Here is an 18579-nt window from a genome sequence, read left to right on the forward strand (position 1 = left end):
TTTTTCGAGACAGGGTTTCTCCATAGCTTTTGGTTCCTGTCCTGGAACTAGCTCTTGTAGACCAGGCTAGCCTCAAACTCACAGAGATCTGCCTGCTTCTGCCTCCCGAGTGCTGGGATTAAAGGCGTGCGCCACCACCACCCGGCTGGCACTTGTTTTTATTGAGAACCTAGGTTTGGTTCCCAGCACCTACATGACAGCTCACAACCATCCAGGGGATCTGACTTCCTCTTCTGACTTCTGAGGGTTCAGGCATGCATGTGTTGCAAAGATATGCATGCAAGCAAAACACTCAGACACATAGTCATTTTGTTGTCTTTGCTTATTCATACAGGGTTTCTGACCTGGAACTCTGTAGACCAGTCTGACCTCAAATTCAGATAGTGCTGTCTGCCTCTGCCTCCAGAGTGCTGGGACAAAAGGTGTGCACCACCACACCCGATAACATGACCATTTTCCCCCCTAAAGAAACCAGCTGGGTGTGGTGGCGCAGGCCTTTAATTTCAGCACTCGGGAGGCAGAGGCAGACAAGTCTCTGAGCTCTAAAACAGCCTGGGCTACACAGAAGCTGTACCTTAAAAAACAGAAGAGAAACCTTTAGAAATAAACTTAGAAGTGCCTTTGTATTCCTGTCATGGGAGAAGATGCTGTACCTGTGAGGGTCTTCCCATCTTGACTTAATATTGTTAGTTTCAGTTTGTTTGAGGCCTTGGGCTCTTGATTCCACTACGCCTTCAGCTGTTCTCTTGGTGTCAGTAATCTCGTCCTCTGATCTTTGCCGACTCTCCCTGTGGCTGTGTGGTGGTCAGAGGTTGTCCTTGAGGAGAGGTATCGGGTCTGAGCACATGGTTTTCTTGCAGGCCCACTATTCCACAGGAAAGGTCAGTGCGTCCTTCACCTCCACTGCCATGGTACCCGAGACCACGCATGAAGCAGGTAGCCACCTCTACTTCCTCAGTTCACTGGGACAGAATCGACACTGGGAGCAAGTAGGGCTTCCCAGCATCCCCACTGTGCCTTTACTTGCAGTCTCTGGTGGTTGGTGGTTGTGGTGGGTGTTCTTGGAAGGTAGGCTTTGAGTCAGAAGCATTCTCAGCTTATGGTCTTGGCCCTTGTCTGGAAGTACCCTGCTCTCAGGCCCCTAGAGCCTCTAGCATCATATTGTCCTTGATATGATCTCAGAGCTGGGGTGCTCCTGACTGGGGAAGGCTCCTTGGTGCTGATGTTGTGTGACATGCCATGGAGCCTGAATGGAGGAGCTACCTCAGGTACAGGGCAAGTGCCGAGCTCAGAACTTGTTTGCAGCTGTCATTGACGAGGATATTCTACGCTACCAGTTTGTGAAGAAGAAGGGCTATGTGAGGCTGCACACCAACAAGGGCGACCTTAACCTAGAGCTGCACTGTGACCTGGTGAGTATGTGGCTGTTCCCAGGTGGTTGCTGGGGTATTTGGGTATTTAAGACATCTTAAATGTAGGGCTATAGTTAGTTTGCTTCTAAGAGGTCTTGCCTGACTCCTGCTGAGAACCAAAGTGCTCTGACTTCCTTTCCTGGAGTTTCAACAACATAGCATGCCTCCTTGGGTGCTGCTAGGTGTCTGTGCAAATCTAAGGACTAGGACCTGGCTCTCCCATGTTCTGCCATGTCAACGTAGCATGCCTCCTTGGGTGCTGCTAGGTGTGTGTGCAAATCTAAGGACTAGGACCTGGCTCTCCCATGTTCTGCCATGTGTTATATGGCTGCAGGACTCTGACTTAGTTTTTGGAGGGCAGACTGAACCACCGTCTGCAGACAGGTAGCTCGCTCTTGTGATGACTTTTGTGTCTGTTGACCACTGTGCCTTATAGAATATTGGGATATTTTGCAGACACCAAAAACTTGTGAAAACTTCATCAAGCTCTGCAAGAAACAGTATTATGATGGCACCATCTTTCATAGGTCCATCAGGAACTTTGTGGTGAGTGGAACAAGCTGGTGCTGCCCATAGATGCTTGGTGGCATGGGTGCCACCCATGAACCAAATGGGCTTGTGCCTGCCCTGTCCCTGACACCTGGTTCAGGCTATGTGTGGCCAGGGTAGGGTCTTTGGGTGTATCTTGTGCCAGGGATCCTATAGATAGCCCAGAAGACCTGGGGTGGGAGAGGAGGTCCCCATCCTCAGCACAGCACATGCCATTGGGCAGAGGGAGCATCAGAGCCAGTGACCTCACTGGGTTTTGTTTCTGCAGATCCAGGGCGGTGACCCCACAGGTACAGGCACAGGTAGGTGCTGGTACCAGGCCTGTTCCATCAGAGTGATACATGGGGCCTGGTGGGGAGTTGGGCCTGAAGAGCTCTGGATGTGGAATCTCAGATTTGGGGGTGGCTTGCCACAGTGTCTGTCCTTCTGGGCCACCTTGGGCATGCCTTTTAGTTTCCCCCATTTCTGCTCTGCTCAGCCCCAGGGTCCTACCATAACAAGGCAGAGGAAGGTGTCACCTGCTCACTGACAGGAGGTTTGCTCATGCCCTCCCGTCACATAAGGTGGCCCCATGGCTCCTACAGGGCATAACATTTCCCCCAAGCTTTCAGCTACATGGGCCAACTATGACTTCTACCCACGTTTGAATGATGCTTGTAGCTTTGGCCTTGTAGCCCCTGGCCCACAAGGGTGATGAAGGTGCTAGGATCTAGGGGTCATCCAGAGAGGTGCCCCAGGGTCCGGGGCTTTCTCTGATGCTCCTGGAATAGGTTCTGACTGACCTCTGACTGTGCTCTTCTGTTCCAGGTGGAGAATCCTACTGGGGCAAGCCTTTCAAAGATGAGTTCCGCCCCAACCTCTCCCACACAGGCCGTGGGGTGCTCAGCATGGCCAACTCGGGGCCCAACACCAACAAGTCTCAGTTGTGAGTCCAGCTGTTCTTGCTCGGCTGCTGGGGTGGTTTTCAGAATGCCTGGAGTGCTCCCTAAAAGTTGTGCTGTGTCCAGGTCAAGTGGACACAAGGTAGTGTACAGCCAGACCGAGCACCAGCCCTCCAGGAAAGGTGCCAAGTCAGCTGGTAGAACTGCATTCCTCTCGGGGTATGACAGGCAGAACCAGGAGTGTATAGGTGCCAGGCGCCATGCAGGGTTTACTGGTCCAGTGCTTTGGGAGGAGGTATTATTCTGAGGACAAGTGGCCAGGGAGAGGTGCTAGGTAGTGGTGGGTGGTAAGGCTCTTGGATGTCTGGTCACGTTTTGGAATAGAATAGGTGTGTATTATATTCTCTTCTTCATCTAAGAATATGGCTTAACTCTCCTGGAAATATGTGTGTGTGTATATATTACACATATACTTTTTCTTTTTGTGCTGTGAACCTAGAGCTTTGTGTGTGCTAAATACATGTTCTACCATTGAAAATGGCCTCCAGCCTGTGTATATCTTTTTTTGAGTATAGTTTTTTCTTTTTTAAAACATATTTTGAGACAGGGTTTCATTAAGTAGTTCTGGCTCTTGTAGAACTCACTATGTAGACCAGGCTGGCTTTGAACCTTAACCTCAGAGCCATCTCTCCAGCCCCATTTGTCAGCATTCTTTTTTTTTTTCTCAGCATTTCCTTAGTCTTTTCAAAATCTAAATATTTCCGTTGCATGTTTGTTTTCCCTTTTGCTATTTTTTACTTTCCTGTTATTTTCTTCAGGTTTATTTCATTCTTTTTCTAGCTTCCTTTATTATGTTAGAAACTCACAAGATCTTGCTGACGGTGGCACACACCTGGAGATGGAGGCAGTGGGATCAGTTCAGTCATGCTCGGAGCCATAAGCGAGTCCTTGTTCCGGGGGCAGCACTGTGCATGGGTGTGGACTGTGAATGAGGCTCATATCCTGTTGTCACAGTAGGCCCTAGTCCACCTGTGACTTTGTAGGGACCCATCCCATACACTTCCTGTTTTCTGCTATATTTATTTAGAGGTAAGGTCACACTGTACCTCAGGCTGGTCTCGAGCTCAGGCACCTGTGCTAGGGTTGCAGGTGTGAGTCCTCTCACCCATCCTCCTTTTGTCTAATGTCTTCCAGTGTTTACAGTCTTCAGTCTAGGACTTCCTCCAGATAGCACACATATCTGGCCTGTTTGGTAGGGCTCCCCTAACCACTGCCTTCTTGCAGATAATCTCATAGTTAGCTCAAGCCTCCAGTCTCTCCTACTTGGCTGGCATGGGATTTTGGCAGCCAAACTCTGGGTTATCTCCAGGGAGTCTGGATTTACCTGGGAAAGGCAGGTAGCTTCTACAGAGGAACAAGAGCCATGGTGGGTGGCCAGCTTGCTGCTTCCCTGATCTCCCTGTGCTTTCTCCAGCTTCATCACGTTCCGCTCCTGTGCTTACCTGGATAAGAAGCACACCATCTTCGGACGGTAAGAGTGGATGTCATGCATGTTTGCAGTGCGGTGCGGGCCTCACTGCCTTTCCCTAGACGGGGCATTCCCACACCGTCCCCACTGAGGACTGTGGGTGTTCCTGGGGAAAGGTTGGCTCTCCTGTAGAGCCAAGGAGACAGACCTGGGTGCCCTGGCGCCTTTTTGGATGTCTAAAGCAGTCCCCTTTGTCCTCAGCCCCTAGTGTGTCCCACAAAGGACAGTCCGTGCCGATGATTCAACTGTAGAGTTATAGGGGTTACATAGAGTACAAAGGATTATTAGTTCCTGGCCAGCCTCAGTCACTTAGACTTGGTAAGACCCTGCCTTAGCAAAGAGGGGGAAACAAAGTATGGAAACAAGGACTGTGATTTTGTCCAAGGTAGGACTTCAGTCAGCACACCTGGCTGCCCCCTTCTCTGCTGTGGCCTGTCCTGTCCTGCCTGGTGACTAGTCTACAGTCCTTCTCTTTGGTATATTTTGACTCTGCTATGGATGGTACTCTGCTCAGGGTACACAAAGACCCAGCTCTGTGTCTCTACTATAGGGTTGTTGGGGGTTTTGACACGCTGACAGCTATGGAGAATGTGGAGAGTGACCCCAAAACTGACCGTCCTAAGGTATGTACCTTGGAGAACAGAGGACCACTGCCTACTGGGTGCTGGCTGGGGAAGTCTGCTGCCTGCTCACAGAGTCTTTCTGCCACCAGGAGGAAATACGCATATGTGCAACCACGGTGTTTGTGGACCCCTATGAGGAGGCTGATGCCCAGGTGAGAAAGGTGCCAGACAGGTCATGTGGTTGTTGGTTGGGAACAAGAGGACACACCCCGAGGCTCTAGATGAGTGAGGAGGACCCCACTCTGGACTCCGCTTCACACAGTTTTGCTAACCCCAGATTGCCCAGGAGCGGAAGAAGACACAGCAACAAGTGGTTCCAGAGGCCAAGGTCAAGACGAGCCAGCCCCAGCCTGGAAGCCAGGGCCCCCAGACATACCGCCAGGGGGTGGGCAAGTACATCAACCCAGCAGCCACGTGAGTGTGCTTGATGGTGGCCTCTCTCCTGTCTCTGATGCTGGGACGTCTTCTCACAGTGATCCTAGGGGGTGATAGCACAGGCCGACCAGGTGATGGTGGCGCACGCCTTTAATCCCAGCACTTGGGAGTTCGAGGCCAGCCTGGTCTATAGAGTGAGTTTCAGAACAGGCTCCAAAGTTACACAAAGAAACCCTTTCTCGAAAAACCAAACCAAACCCACAGACCAGACTAGAGACTAGAGCTAAGGGTCTAGAAAGGCCCTGTGCGGGCCAGGATGCTTTAGTGGGAGTAGCACTTTGTAGAGGACAAGGTTGCCTCTGCAGGGAAAGCTGCCTATGTGTGGAGCGTCCTCAGAGGGCTGAGCATGGGCGCCTAGCTCTTCTGTGGCAACTGGAGTGGTTTTCTTTGTGTCTCAGGAAGCGAGCAGCGGAGGAAGAACCATCAACCAGCACAGCTGTCCCCATGGCCAAGAAGAAGCCCAGCTGGGGCTTTGGGGACTTCAGTTCCTGGTAGCAGCAGGCTGGTCTCATGGATCCTGGTAGGGTGCGTGGCTGTAGGCTTCAGTCTCTGAGCTGTCTGTCCTTGTCAAATTTGGCTCTGAGCCAATAAACCTCTTGCCTATGGCTGGGTCCAGTTTTGGCCCCTGGGACCCCTGGCCTCTCGATCCCTCATCTGGTGCCAATGGCCCTGTCTTGGGTTAGCGAGGAAGGCTGTGTCCTTTACTCCCACCCCAGCCATCTCTGCCCCAGGATGGCTATGTGCTCACAGTTCCCTGGCTAGTGCCACCACCAGTGTATTCTTTAAAAAAATGCAGATGCTCAGGGAACCACTATAATCCCAGCATTCATTCCGAATGAATGCCAGGGCAGGAAGGTTGAGTGCTCAGGGCTAACCTGGGCTATAAAGGGAGACTCTCTCAAAAGAAATTTAGATGTGGAGATTGAGACTGGTTCTCAGACCCTGGTTTGGATCCTGAAGTGGAGTTTGCCCTCCCAGGCTGACAGATCTCATGAGCTTCCTTCTGTTGACTGCACTTCCGTAAGCACTCGCGCTGCCCTTGTCTGGGGCAGGCATGCTTGATGTCCTGTCTGCTCAGCTGCCCAGTCAGTGGCTTGTGCTGCGATTTAGGAATCCCTGCTGATCCTTCTACTGGCCGTCACCAACTACTTATTTTGTGTTTTTGATACAGGGTCTCTGTATGTACCCTTAGCTGTCCTGAAACTCACTATGTAAGGTCAAGCTGGCCTCGAACTCAGATCCACCTGTTCCTACCTCCCCAAATGCTGGGATTAGAGATGTGCGCCATGCCTGGTTTACCAACTCCTTTTGATTCCTGGGCAGTCTCTTGATCCTGAAAATGATTTTACAGCTTGGCAGTGGTGGCGCACACCTTTAATCCCAGCACTCAGGAGGCAGAGACAGGCGGATCTCTGTGAGTTCAAGGCCAGCCTCGTCCAGAGAGCTAATCCAGAACAGCCACAGCTATTACGTAGAGAAACCCTGTCTCAAAAAACCAAAAGAGAAAAGGCCTTTGGCATCGGCTCTTCTGTGTCCGAACAGCTTCTAGCCATCGTTTGTCATTACTTTGCCTTCTATCTTGAACCTGAGCTGACTTCCAGCTTTCCCCAGCAGCCCCTTCAGAAGTGTGGGCACTATGTCCTCTGGAGGCTGCATCATGCCGTGGCGTATATTCTCTGGCCTGCCTACGGCTCCCTTGTCCTTGGGATGCCACATTAAATTGTAACTTAGGGTTGATTCTTGTTTTTTTTTGTTTTTCTTATCTTGCCCAAAACCTTGTGTCCACAAAATACCTAAAGTTCTTGAGAATGTAGCCTGGACTTCTTTTCATTTCTGATGTTAAAACCACAGCCCAAGCCTTCTCTATTTCTGGGAGATAGACAGTCTGTCTCCCCTCATCCACTTCCAGCTGCTCTTGCATGATCTCAGGGCATAAATGCTGCTCACCACCGGCTCTTGAGGCGAGAATGTGGTCTGGTCCCTGCTCACAGGCCAGTGACACTCCAGCCCGGCCCACTAAGCCACCTGCCTGTGGGTGTCACTTCAGGTCCCGACTCCCTGGTGTCCTTCCATTCTTCCAGGATCCTCTCTTGATTCCTCTGCTATAGGCAAGCTGATACGTCACAATTATGACAGGTCATGACGCCGGGACCAGATACAGTGATACCTGTAGTAACTTAGGAAGTCTTAGGAAGAGGAAGGATCACTGCACATTCTAGGCCAGTTGAGGCCACATAGCAAGATCCTGTCCTCTAAAATAAAAACGAAAGAGAGGCAGACAGATGGTGGGACCTTGTCTGAAAGAAAAAGTGAAAAAGCCCAGGGCTGCAGAGCAGGGCTCCTCTGCGGCTCTGTGCGACAGAGGCAGTGCCTGACTGTTTCCTCGCACTTTCCTCAGGCCACACTCCCGGGAGCCTGGGTCCTCAAGGGCTCTGGAGCCTTGGCACGTCCTTTGCTCTCAGTGGATGCTGCAGAAGTTGTGGTCATCCCTCTGCAGAGAGGCCTCACCTCCGAGATGGCAAGTGCACTGCAGACCTTGCTGTCTGACGTCAGCAGCTCTGTTTCTGTCCCTCACAGACGTCACCAAGGGCTGGCAGCTTTGGCCAGGCGACAGGGGAGCCACGGGTGCTTTGTATGCTTGAGCTTGGTGGCTCTGATACTCACAACGAGCTCCCAGTTGCTTCCAGGTCGCTGTCCGGTCAGCCTTACCCAGCAGCCTACATTTGTCCAAGGGGGCAGCTGTGTCCTCTTCCGCTCTTGTCCTCTGGGAGAGAGGACAGGACCCACCAGGGCTTACATTTCCACGGGTTGTATAGAGCTTAAATGGCAGCTTTTTAGACAGTAATGACGCTTGGGTTCTGAAAACTGCCTCCTGAGGTCATCAGAAAATAAAGGACTTTTTAGAGGAAAAAAAATTCTCATTTCTGATCTTTTCAGCTATCCAGCAGATGCCATCAAGAATAAACATTAAGGTATAAAAATATGTCTATGCTAACAAGACAGCAACAAAATAAACCACATTTCTAAAGTAGAGTGGCATTTATGACCCAGCATCACCTCCCACTGTTGTAAGATCGTCACAGATGATGCTGTTTGGAAAGTGACGTTTAGCAGCTCACCAGCACATCTGGTTGTGGTCTTGCATCGCTTCCCCTGCAGCCAGCTCATGGTCAGTTCTTTTGATTTAAAAAGTTTATATTTCACAGAAGGCCAACACAAAATCCAAAAAACTCCATAAAAGTTTTGTTGGTATCCATTATCCCCCCCATACAAAATAAGTCATAAAGAGTACTAGCAAAAATTTTCCAATCAATGCTATCACAAAAGACAATACAAAGTGCTCAAGTAGAAGGGCAGAAAGCTTGCCCAGAACATAAAAAAAAAGCTGTAAATATAATCTTAGTATATACAGAAACTGGTCAGAAATCCTAGGTTCTTCAAGTGAAGCATGAATGTATATATTCAGGGTGCTCTCACCTTTGCATCTGATGGTGACATCTGTTCTCCCAAGTTCCCACTTGTAAGAGTATTGAAACTAGTGCTGTGTCCACTGTGAGCAGACTGCTGACGAGTGTTCATTCTAGACAAGGATGGAGCCTGGGCCCTGCTAGATTTGACTCGGACTAGCTGCCTGCGCTCCATTTCACTGGTTACCTTACTGGTGGTGTAACCTTGCTTTGGGTCAACCTTAGTCTGGAGGGAACCATAGTCGGGGAGAAAGCAGCTTTGACCAGGACCAGGCATAGCAGCTCACAGACCATGCAAACATGTTTTCTATTGCCCATTAGTCTGGAGGGAACCATAGTCGGGGAGAAAGCAGCTTCGACCAGGACCAGGCATAGCAGCTCACAGATGGTACAAACATGTTTTCTACTGCACAGGCATTTCTTGTGTTACTAGGCTTTCGATCTTGGGCAAAGAGATGGTGCCAAAGTGTCAGCTTTGGAGTGAGCAGGGCGCTGTGCTGGCGAGAGGGTCTGGGTTTAGAAGGTTTGGGGCTGGGAGCCCAGAGGACTGGACGCTGCTCTTGGACTAAGCACCCCAGGCAGCGACTAAGCACCCCAGGCAGCAGCTGGGGCCTTCCCAGCTCTTGGGCGCTCAGCCTTCCTGGACCTTCTTCCTGCTCTTTTGCCCTGTGTTTGGTACAAAAAGTTGAACCGCAAAACTTATCTGGGAATGGTTCTGGCCTCTGCTAACTGGTCACTCCTGTAGATGCGTGGAGGATTACAAGTTGTGACTTAAGGTCTGTGAGACGCAGGGCTTGGGAAGTGGCCAGATCCCCCGTCAGCTCAGGAGGTGATCCCAGGCAGGAAAGGCAGCTCCCACACTAAGATAACGTTTCCTTCATCATGGAAAGTCTCAAGTTCAGAAGTTTTCTGTGCTGGCTCTGGCCTCTGTATGCATAACTATTTCAAGTACATCCAGGGTATAGAGTGGACCCCAGCTGCTGTTCTGACAGGGACCAGCCCCACATACGAGCTGCTGTGCTGCTGTGGCACTGAGGGGGGTCACCTCAGTGACCTGGGACAGAATGCTTAGCCACTAGTCACCTGCTTTCTCCGTAAGGAGACAGGGATGTAGCTTTTAGCTTAAATAAAATCACTAAAAGTTTTCTTAGCTTCTCTAAGATGTCACCAGTGGCTGGTTTCTGTTTTTGAAGCCATATGCTCTGCATGTAAGTCTGTTGGCTACTCTGGAAGACTTCAGGACGAGACCCTGCTTCTGTGCATTAGGGGCCTGGCTTTGGTGGAAACCCAGGCAGACTGTGGAAGGCGTGCGGAGTTATTAACTAGGCAGGTGAGTCAGTGGTTGCTTAATTCTTTCTCTAGAATGTGAGAAGTTAGAAAAAGAATGCTAACTTCCAGAAACAACAGTGAACACGAAGGGGCTCGGATGGGGGCACCTTACCCAGTGAACAGTCTAGAGAGGCCTTCAGGTGTTGAGCTGGGCTGGCCTGTGAGGTTAAAGTTCCAGAAGTATTGTCACCAGAAGCTAGGTCTTCGTCACACTTAGCGTTGATAAAATGTATGCAGACAGGAGCGGGGGCTTCGCTCTACTCCCAGCCATTGTCTTTGATCATGTGGGCAAGTTCAATAATAAATTTTCCTTCTTTGTATTTCTGACTGCTCTCAAAGGCATGTTCCTTGAGGGGAAAGTAGAAAGAAGGTTTCAGGACACACAGTTTCATTTTCTCACTCTATTACACTCTTGGTAAATGGGAGTTTAGAGCATCATCTACGCTCAGACGTTCTTTGTACTGTGCACTGACCTAGGCCCAGGAGGATCCATGGGTTGGTACACTTATGAGCAGTGTTGACGCAGATCTCCTGAGGCTGGGATGCAGCTCAGTACACTGTTTGGTGTGCCTGTGTCTCTGGGCTCCATCCTCAGCACCACAGACACACTGCTCACTTGGCACTGATTGTATGTGAGTGTTTCAGGAGACGTGAAGGAGAGTCATGAGAACAGTCAATGGCACACAGGTAAGGCTGGGTCGTGTGTGTGTGTGTGTGTGTGTGTGTAGGCCAGCTGTCCTGGAACTAGCTTTTCTACACCAGGATGGCCTTGAACTCAGAGATCTGCCTCAGCAAATTAAGCAGAGATTGGGGAGACACCAGACATCAGCCTCTGGCTTCCAGGTGTATACATGGGAACATGCATACAGAAGTGTGCACATCACACACACAGGAACATGCATGCAAAAGTGTGCATGTCACACACATACATGGGAATACGCATACAAAAGACTACAGTGTCTCACACACATGGGAACATGCAAACAGAAGTGTGCAATCATCTCTCACACAGGAACATGCATATAGAAGTGTGCACTTCACACACACACAGGAACACGCATACAGAAGTGTACACTTTACACACACAGAACATGCATACAAAAGTGTGCATTTCACACACAGATGCAAACAAACCACAAACATGTCTCTGGAGTGCCAGGCAGGGTGCAACATCACAAGGTGGCTTCTATTAGGGGATAAGCTGAGACAGAGGTAGATATTAAAGAGCTGACCAGAACATGTCCACAGAACCACAGCAGCCAAGTGGCTCTTGAGACTAAGGTGGCAGCAGACAGTGTCTGGCCATTGCAGTAGAAGGGTGGTGTTCAGAGCCCTGGGTTGGAAGTAAGGCAAAAGCCAACAGCGGCAAGCTTGTCAGCTTTGGTAGCCAATCAATTTATGCGTGGAGAGAAGCTGGAGACAGGCAGGCTGGCAACCCTCGCTCGGGATCTGAGAAAGCGGGGTCTTGGGAAGAGAACCTGGGGACTGCCACGCCCTTGTGCTCAACAGAGGCACACGGTGCGCTCCATCCTGCACAGTTGGAAGGAACCGCTGGGAACCTGCAATCCTTGTGTTTGAGACAGGATCCTATATCTCAGGAACTGATCCATGTGCCTCCACCTCCTGAGTGCCTGCTGCATGCATGTGTGTGTGTGTGTGTGTGTGTGTGTGTGTGTGTGTGTGCCTGCTTGCTGTGGCACTCAAGTTGCAAGAGCTGGTTCTTTCTTCCTATCACGTGGATCCTGGGGTCAGACCCAGGCTGTTACCCACTGAGCCATGGCTCTGTGACATTTTATGAAGCTGTGGGGATACCTCTGAAGCACTATGCGCTGAGCTACGTCCCCATGAGAACCCACAGTGTCCGACCCTCTCAGGCCCAGGTACTCACATATTTCCACCCGAGTGTAGTCTTGCAGTTCTCACAGTAGATGTCGGCCACTGCATGCAGCCCGGTCAGAAGGACTCTCTCCTCAGCAGGGCCGCAGCCCACATTCACCCTGTCAAGAAGCAGGGTGACTATGCTGGAGGTCCCCTTGCCCAGTCCCCTTTCCCTTCCCCCACATCAAGTGCCACGAGAAACAGAATCTCCACACCATCACAGGCGTTTCAGCGCCACCATCCCCACTTTCACAAGAGGGAATTAATTTTTTTTTCTTTATGGTGTTGAGGATCAAACCTAGGGCCTCACAGGTGCTGAGCAAGCATTCTACTGAGCCACCCCCAACCCACCCAGGGCACCCTAAAGGGTCAGGCTTGGAGGCTGAACTCTCAGGCACAAGGGTGCTTTCCAAAGCACAGATGCAGGGGCCCGATTCCTCCAAGCTGATGAAGGCACTGACTGGCACAGCTCAGTTACACAGCCCGCTCTCACTGAGCGGCCGAGGAAGGGCCAGACACGCACGCACGGCACGAGCGACAACACGTACTTACACGGAGTTGAAGAGGTAGGCTCGCCCCTGGCTGCCCTGGAAGGACTGCAAAGAAGAAGAAGGTGTTAGCAGGGGCAGGCAAGACACCAGAAGCTCTGCTTTCTGGGCTGTTGGGGGAGCAGGTGCAGTCACCCCACAGTGCAGTTCCTGAAGTTACAAAGCACAAGGCTGACACTGCTTCCCCGGTTTTTTTGTTTGTTTGTTTGTTTTTCCCCCGACACAGGGTGTCTCTGTGTAGCCCTGGCTGTCCTGGAACTTGCTCTGTAGACCAGGCTGGCTTCGAACTCAGAGATCCACCTGCCTCTGCCTCCTGAGGGCTGGGATTAAAGGTGTGTGCCACCACCACCACCAGCACCAATTTCAAAAGACAATTCTGCATCTAGAAAGAGGTTGGAGTATCACTGTGCAATTGTCAAGGGCTGGACACTGGGACTACCTGCAGCCCCAGTTACAGAGACTTAAGAGAAATGGTTCAGCTTGGGTTTCAAGGTTGGCTCGGGCAACAGTGAGAAGAGGAAGTCATAGCTAGTAGCTCTGGTAGGTCTGCCAGACTACAGGACTGCACCCTGGGGCTCTAAGGCCAGGTCCACAGATTGTGTGTGTGTGTGTGTGTGAGTGAGGATGCACACCATGTGCATGAATGAGCCCTTGGAAGTCAGAAGAGGGTATCTGATCATCTGGAACTGGAGTTGAAGGAAGTTGTGAGCTGCCATACTAGCTGGTGCTGGGAACCCACCTGAGGCCTGCAGAGGACTGAGCGTGTGTAACTGCTGAGCCGTCTCTCCAGCCGCCTTCTAACCCCTCCCAACACACTCCTGACACCTCACTGTCTTCAGGTAGTAGAAGGCAAGGGGAAATTTCTGTACTTTTCCAGTGTCATTAAAGAAAAAAACCTCATGGCCTGAGCTCAGCATGCCTGTCTGTAATCCCAGCCCTTAGGAGCAGAGGCAGGATGGCCACCATAGGTTAAGGCAAGCATGGCTCACATTCTGAGTTCCAAGCCAGCCAGGCTACGTGGCTGGACCCTGTCTCAGAAAAAGAGAAAACAAAGTCACATCCTGTGCCTGTAGCTCAGCTACTTGGAAGGCTGAGTCATGGGATATTAAGGCCCAGCACAGTGAAGTCCACCTATGGGGGGGGGGGGACACGACAGGGGACTACGATGGGACTGGGACTGGGGACTGAAGAGATGGCTCAGCAGTTAAGAGCACGTAACTGCTCTTGCAGGGGGACCTGAGCTGGGTTCCCAGCACCCACTTGGGCTGCTTGCAACCCTGCAGCTCCAGCTCCAGGGGATCCAATACTTCTGACCTCTGAGGACACCATACTCAGATGTACCACATTCCCAAACAGACACACATTTAAGTCTGGAAAGATGTTAAAAGCCAAGCATGGGCCTGGAGAGTTGGCACAGCAGTTAAGAGCACTTGTAGAGGGTCTGGGTTTGAATCCCAACACCCAAATGGTGGCTCACAACCATCTGTAACTCCAGTCTCAGGGGATTCAATGCCCTTTCTGACCCTCAGCAGGCACCAGGCAAAAGACTCATGCTTGTAATACCTTTAAAGACAAGCCAGGCAGTGGTGGCACACGCCTTTAATCCCAGCACTGGGAGGCAGAGGCAGGCGGATCTTTGTGAGTTCGAGACCAGCCTGGTTTACAAGAGCTAGTTCCAGGACAGGCTCCAAAACCACAGAGAAACCCTATCTCGGGGGGAAAAAAAAAAAGAGCTAGTTCTAGGACAGCCAGGACTACATAAAGAAACCCTGTTTCAACCCCCAACCCCCTCCCCCTCAAAAAAAGTTGAGCTGACTGCACGCTCCTGTGACCTTGGTGTTGGGAGGAGACAGGTCCCTGGGTGTGGGATCTGAGAGCTACAGGCTATCTCACTATACTGGGCTCTACACAAGGACTCTGCCACTGAGCTAAGTCCCAGCCCACCCAGATAGGTTTTGATTTTAAAATACAGATTTCAGTCTAGTGGTGAATGTCTTTAATCCCACTTGGGAGACAGCGTAGCAGGTCAATCTGAATTTGAGGCCAGCCTGGTCTACAGAGTGAATTCCAGGACAGTCAGGGATACACAGAGAAAAATAAATAAATAAAATATAGATTTCAGGCTTATCCATATATATATGTATATATACACACACATTTATTTCAGGAGTATCTCCTAAAGCGGTTTTCTAGGACCAAGAATATTATTCTGTGCTCCTTTTCAGTTTAGCCAACCCTCATCCTAGACTCTGACACACCCCTCAGCCTTAAACTCTTTCCAAGTCCTCTGCTTTCCACAGGCTTTCCTCCGTGTCAGAGTTTATGGGGGGCACAGTTCCTGCAGCGTAAGTCATCTGAGGTGAACGGAAACATGAGTACACCCGAGAGTCAACAGTGTAGAAGGGCCAGCTGTGCTGGCGCACACCTTTAATCCCAGCACGCGGGAGACAGAGGCAGGTGGGTCTCTGAGTTCGAGGCCAGCCTGGGCTGCAGCGTGAGAGCATCTTTTCTTCAAAGGGAGGCACTTTTGAGGACCAGCGGGTTCCTTGTTAAATGACAAATACGAACTGGTGACCTCGCATGGAGGTGGCTCTAGTTCCCAACCTGCTGGAATCTGTTCTCACAGTGTGCCCTCAGCTTCACGAAACCCTAAGCAGAGAGACCATTCGAGAGAGTGTGCCATGGCTGTGACGGCCAGGTGAGGGAACCATGAGGAAGGAAATTAGGTCACCACGGGCAGACCTCGGGGGTTACTGGAATACTGGTCCCTTCCTCTGCCCCATGCTCCAACCGCGGGAGGGGCACCTGGCCTTGCACAGCAATCTCTGAAATCATCAACAGGTATGCTTTTTCTTGAGTAGCTGATTTTCTAGGTATCTTGTTACAGGGTCACAAGACTCAAGTCACCCTCCCCATCACTAGCTCATGAAGGTTTCAGACCTCTTGGCAGTCTGTGCAACTTTAAGAATTTCATGTGTGGCATCTTCCAACTTGAAATACATATCTGATGTAGTGGGTAAGTTTTGTGTCCCTTCCCAGGATGGCTATGCCCGGCATGCTGCAGAAAAATGGCCTGTGGTGTCTGACTTTCACTGCTGGCTCAAGTGACAGATTGTGGGAAACAGCAGTTGTCACCAAGTCACCAAAGCCATGTCCTTCCCAACCAGTTCTGCCTGTTACCTTATGGTTTTTTTTTTTTTCCCCTTTTGAGGCAGGGTCTCACTTTGTAGGCCAGGCTGGCCTTGAACTCACAGAGACCATCTTGCCCCCGGCTCCCCAGTGCTGGGATTAAAGGTGTGTGCAAGCCTTGTTCCCTCGGTTTTGGATCCAGATCACTTGCCTTGGAGATGAGCTCATCATGATTGGCCAGATGGGCTCTGCAGTGGATACAGCTGTAAGTTCTGTGACAATGTGGCAGATAAGCTTGGAAAGTTTTGGACTTGGTCATTTTCACCATGTCTGCTGGGCGCTCGTCCCTCAGCTCCGGGCCAGCACTGGAGGACCTATGGCTCTGTCCGACTCTCTGACAGAAGAAACACTGGAACATACACGCAAGAGCCGTTGCTGGTCTGTAGGGCGTGTGGTGGTGTCCACACACTGGGGCAAGAGAAAACCAGTGCGACCTGCAAACAAATCAGACGGTGAGGAGGGGCGTTAGGGCTCAGGTGATGGGAGCAGGCCTGAACACTAAAGCTCTTTCTCAAGGCCGGGGTCTTATGCATAGGGAGCACAAGCTGGTTGCTAGGCTGCATCCTCCGCTCAATATCTATTTTGTCTTGAGGTTTTGCTTTTTTCAGGCAGGGTCTCTCTGTAGCCCAGGCTGCCTCAGTCTCATCTGAGAGCCAAGTCTTTACACGTCCAGCTGATGTCGCGAGCCTGCTGTTTGAGAAGCGAAGGCAGGCACGTTGTATCTGCACAACACAGCTGGGGATTGGCCGCAATATGCCAAGTAACCCTGGTTTTAACTTGACAGTATGGCCACTGCAGTTCTTTGCACAGGTGGATGTGCAGTGTATGCATGTGCATGTCTGGGGGACACATGTGCTGCGGATCAGCCATTCTCCCCTCGTCTGAAGAAACCCACCACTGTGTGTGTGTGTGTGTGTGTGCACATGTACATGAGGTCAGTTCTCTCCTTCCACTGTGCTTCTAAGGACTCAACGCAGGTTGTCATGACTGTGTGGCAAGTGCTTTTAGTTGCCAAGTCACCTTAGGGACTCAGGTTCGGCTGGCAGCTCTGGGGATCCTTTCTCTATCTCCCCAATACCATACCCAGCTTTTCATGTGAGCTCTAGGGTTTGAACTCAGGCCTTCACACTTGTGCAACAAGCCGTTATCTGTTCAGCCATCTCCCTGGATTCTCTTCTGGTCTGACCTGTGTGTCCTCCTCACGCCTTACCCAGAGCCCCTTTCTCGCGCGCCCATTGTAACGGCTAATATTAACTCCCGGAGCACATTTCCCACACTATTTTAAATATCTGTACATGTACAGGTTTCAGAATGGCTCAGAAAAGCTGAGTTGCAGAATTCAGAAGCAGAGAACTCATAGGTAGAAAGAAAGGTCTGGCCTGGCAAGGCAGTGCACACCTTTAATCCCAGCACTCAGGAGTCAGAAGCAGGAGGATCTTTTGAGTTTGAGGCCAGCCTGGTCTACAGACTGAGCTCCAAGGCAGTGAGGGCTACTTAGTGAAACCCTGTCTTGAAAAATAAAGAGAAAAGTCTATAGGGACCAGATCAGCCTTAGAATCGTGGGTGTAGACCTGTCCAGGTGCAAGCTTGTCACAGGTAGGTCTGGGTTACAGGCTGTGCCAGTCACCAGAGGCAGGAGAGACTGCACTGGACCTGGGGCTCTGGGGTCCTTGAGGTGTGCACCAAGTGACTAAAGGAGTCAGCGTGCCTGCCACACCCCCGCCTCCAGGGTTCCTTTTCTATGGCCACAACTAAGTTCCACAGGTCTGATGTTGCTGGTATGTTTGGTCTGTTCACTGGTCATGGTTTATTAGTACAAACAAAAGCTATCGGTCACGGTGCTGGCAGACGGCACCTGTGTAGGCAGTCAGCCGGAGTAGCTGAGGTCCAGAGTGTTGATGAGAGGGTGGAGAAGCCGAGTCACTCCCGGAAGTGACAACACAGGAGCCTGGAGCAGGCCAGGTGCTCTGCATCTCAGCCTAGTGACAAGTGGTGAGTGAGCTGCTTTGTTCTTATCTTTGACTTTTCTGATCAAAACAAAAATAGACCCAAACCCCAAGACTCCAGAACTCCCTCGTGTTGCCTGTTTTTTTTTTTTTAATTAATTTATTTATTTATTATGTGTACAACATTCTGCTTCCCACACACCAGAAGAGGGCGCCAGATCTCATAGATGGTTGTGAGCCACCATGTGGTTGCTGGGAATTGAACTCAGGACCTCTGGAAGAGCAGTCAGTGCTCTGAACCTCTGAGCCATCTCTCCAGCCCTCACGTTGCCTGTTTTATATTGCTCCTCACACCCGACCTTGCTCCCTCTCCCCCTCAGTCTGTCAGTTCTAGCCACCAGAGCTTAGCCATGGGGTGGTTGAAGGGCCATCGATGGCCTTTATTTACTCTGATGACTCTGAGTCCTAAGTAGCTTCCAGCCAGACCAGGGCCCCTTTCCTGGGTTTCATGGACTTTCTCATTTCGGTAGCAACTAGCCGGTGCCCTGCAGACACAGAGACCTATTTTACATATAAATAATAGAAAGTGGGGAGAAAAACACTGTTTGACTCTGGGACTCATGAAGCATCAGCCAAGGCTCCTCCTGAGTGACAGATCCCAGCAGTGCCACAGCCACGAGTGACAGACTTAACATTGCTAACACTGACTGAATAATCCCTTTTCTTTCTTTCTTTCTTTCTTTCTTTCTTTTTTTTTTTTTTTTTTTTTTTTTTTTTTTTTTTTTTTTTTTTTT

General features: G+C 50.6%; 2 protein-coding genes across 7 annotated transcripts in view; one reads left to right on the top strand and one right to left on the bottom strand.

The window, feature by feature from the left end:
* The window catches only part of Ppil2 (peptidylprolyl isomerase like 2), a 26956-nt gene extending 18595 nt beyond the window's left edge, over positions 1-8361 (top strand). For 2 of the 5 annotated variants that reach the window (XM_050122942.1, XM_050122946.1), the window contains 11 exons: positions 861-936; positions 1306-1412; positions 1869-1958; positions 2230-2263; positions 2769-2886; positions 4317-4373; positions 4921-4993; positions 5083-5145; positions 5271-5407; positions 5827-5953; positions 7827-8359. In XM_050122942.1, coding sequence (XP_049978899.1) covers positions 861-936; positions 1306-1412; positions 1869-1958; positions 2230-2263; positions 2769-2886; positions 4317-4373; positions 4921-4993; positions 5083-5145; positions 5271-5407; positions 5827-5923 — 852 coding nt within the window. In that variant the 3' untranslated portion in view covers positions 5924-5953; positions 7827-8359. Of the gene's footprint in view, positions 1-860; positions 937-1305; positions 1413-1868; positions 1959-2229; positions 2264-2768; positions 2887-4316; positions 4374-4920; positions 4994-5082; positions 5146-5270; positions 5408-5826; positions 6034-7826 lie in introns of those variants that run through there. The other 3 variants (XM_050122945.1, XM_050122943.1, XM_050122944.1) reach the window with 3 other exon arrangements.
* Positions 1-18579, bottom strand: part of Ypel1 (yippee like 1) — a 45049-nt gene that overhangs the window by 13275 nt on the left and 13195 nt on the right. The window contains exons 2-5 of one of the 2 annotated variants that reach the window (XR_007588839.1): positions 15991-16273; positions 12655-12698; positions 12113-12221; positions 10337-10571 (exon numbers count right to left, since the gene is read on the bottom strand). Coding sequence is in view for 1 of the 2 variants with exons in the window: in XM_050122947.1 (XP_049978904.1) it covers positions 10482-10571; positions 12113-12221; positions 12655-12698; positions 15991-16197 (450 nt within the window). In the remaining variant the exon portion in view is untranslated. Of the gene's footprint in view, positions 1-9484; positions 10572-12112; positions 12222-12654; positions 12699-15990; positions 16274-18579 lie in introns of those variants that run through there. The other variant, XM_050122947.1, reaches the window with a different exon arrangement.

The sequence above is a fragment of the Alexandromys fortis genome, unplaced genomic scaffold (assembly GCF_014885135.2).
Source record: "Alexandromys fortis isolate MF-2015 unplaced genomic scaffold, M_Fortis_MF-2015_v1.1 scaffold_219, whole genome shotgun sequence".
Lineage (NCBI taxonomy): Eukaryota > Metazoa > Chordata > Mammalia > Rodentia > Cricetidae > Alexandromys > Alexandromys fortis.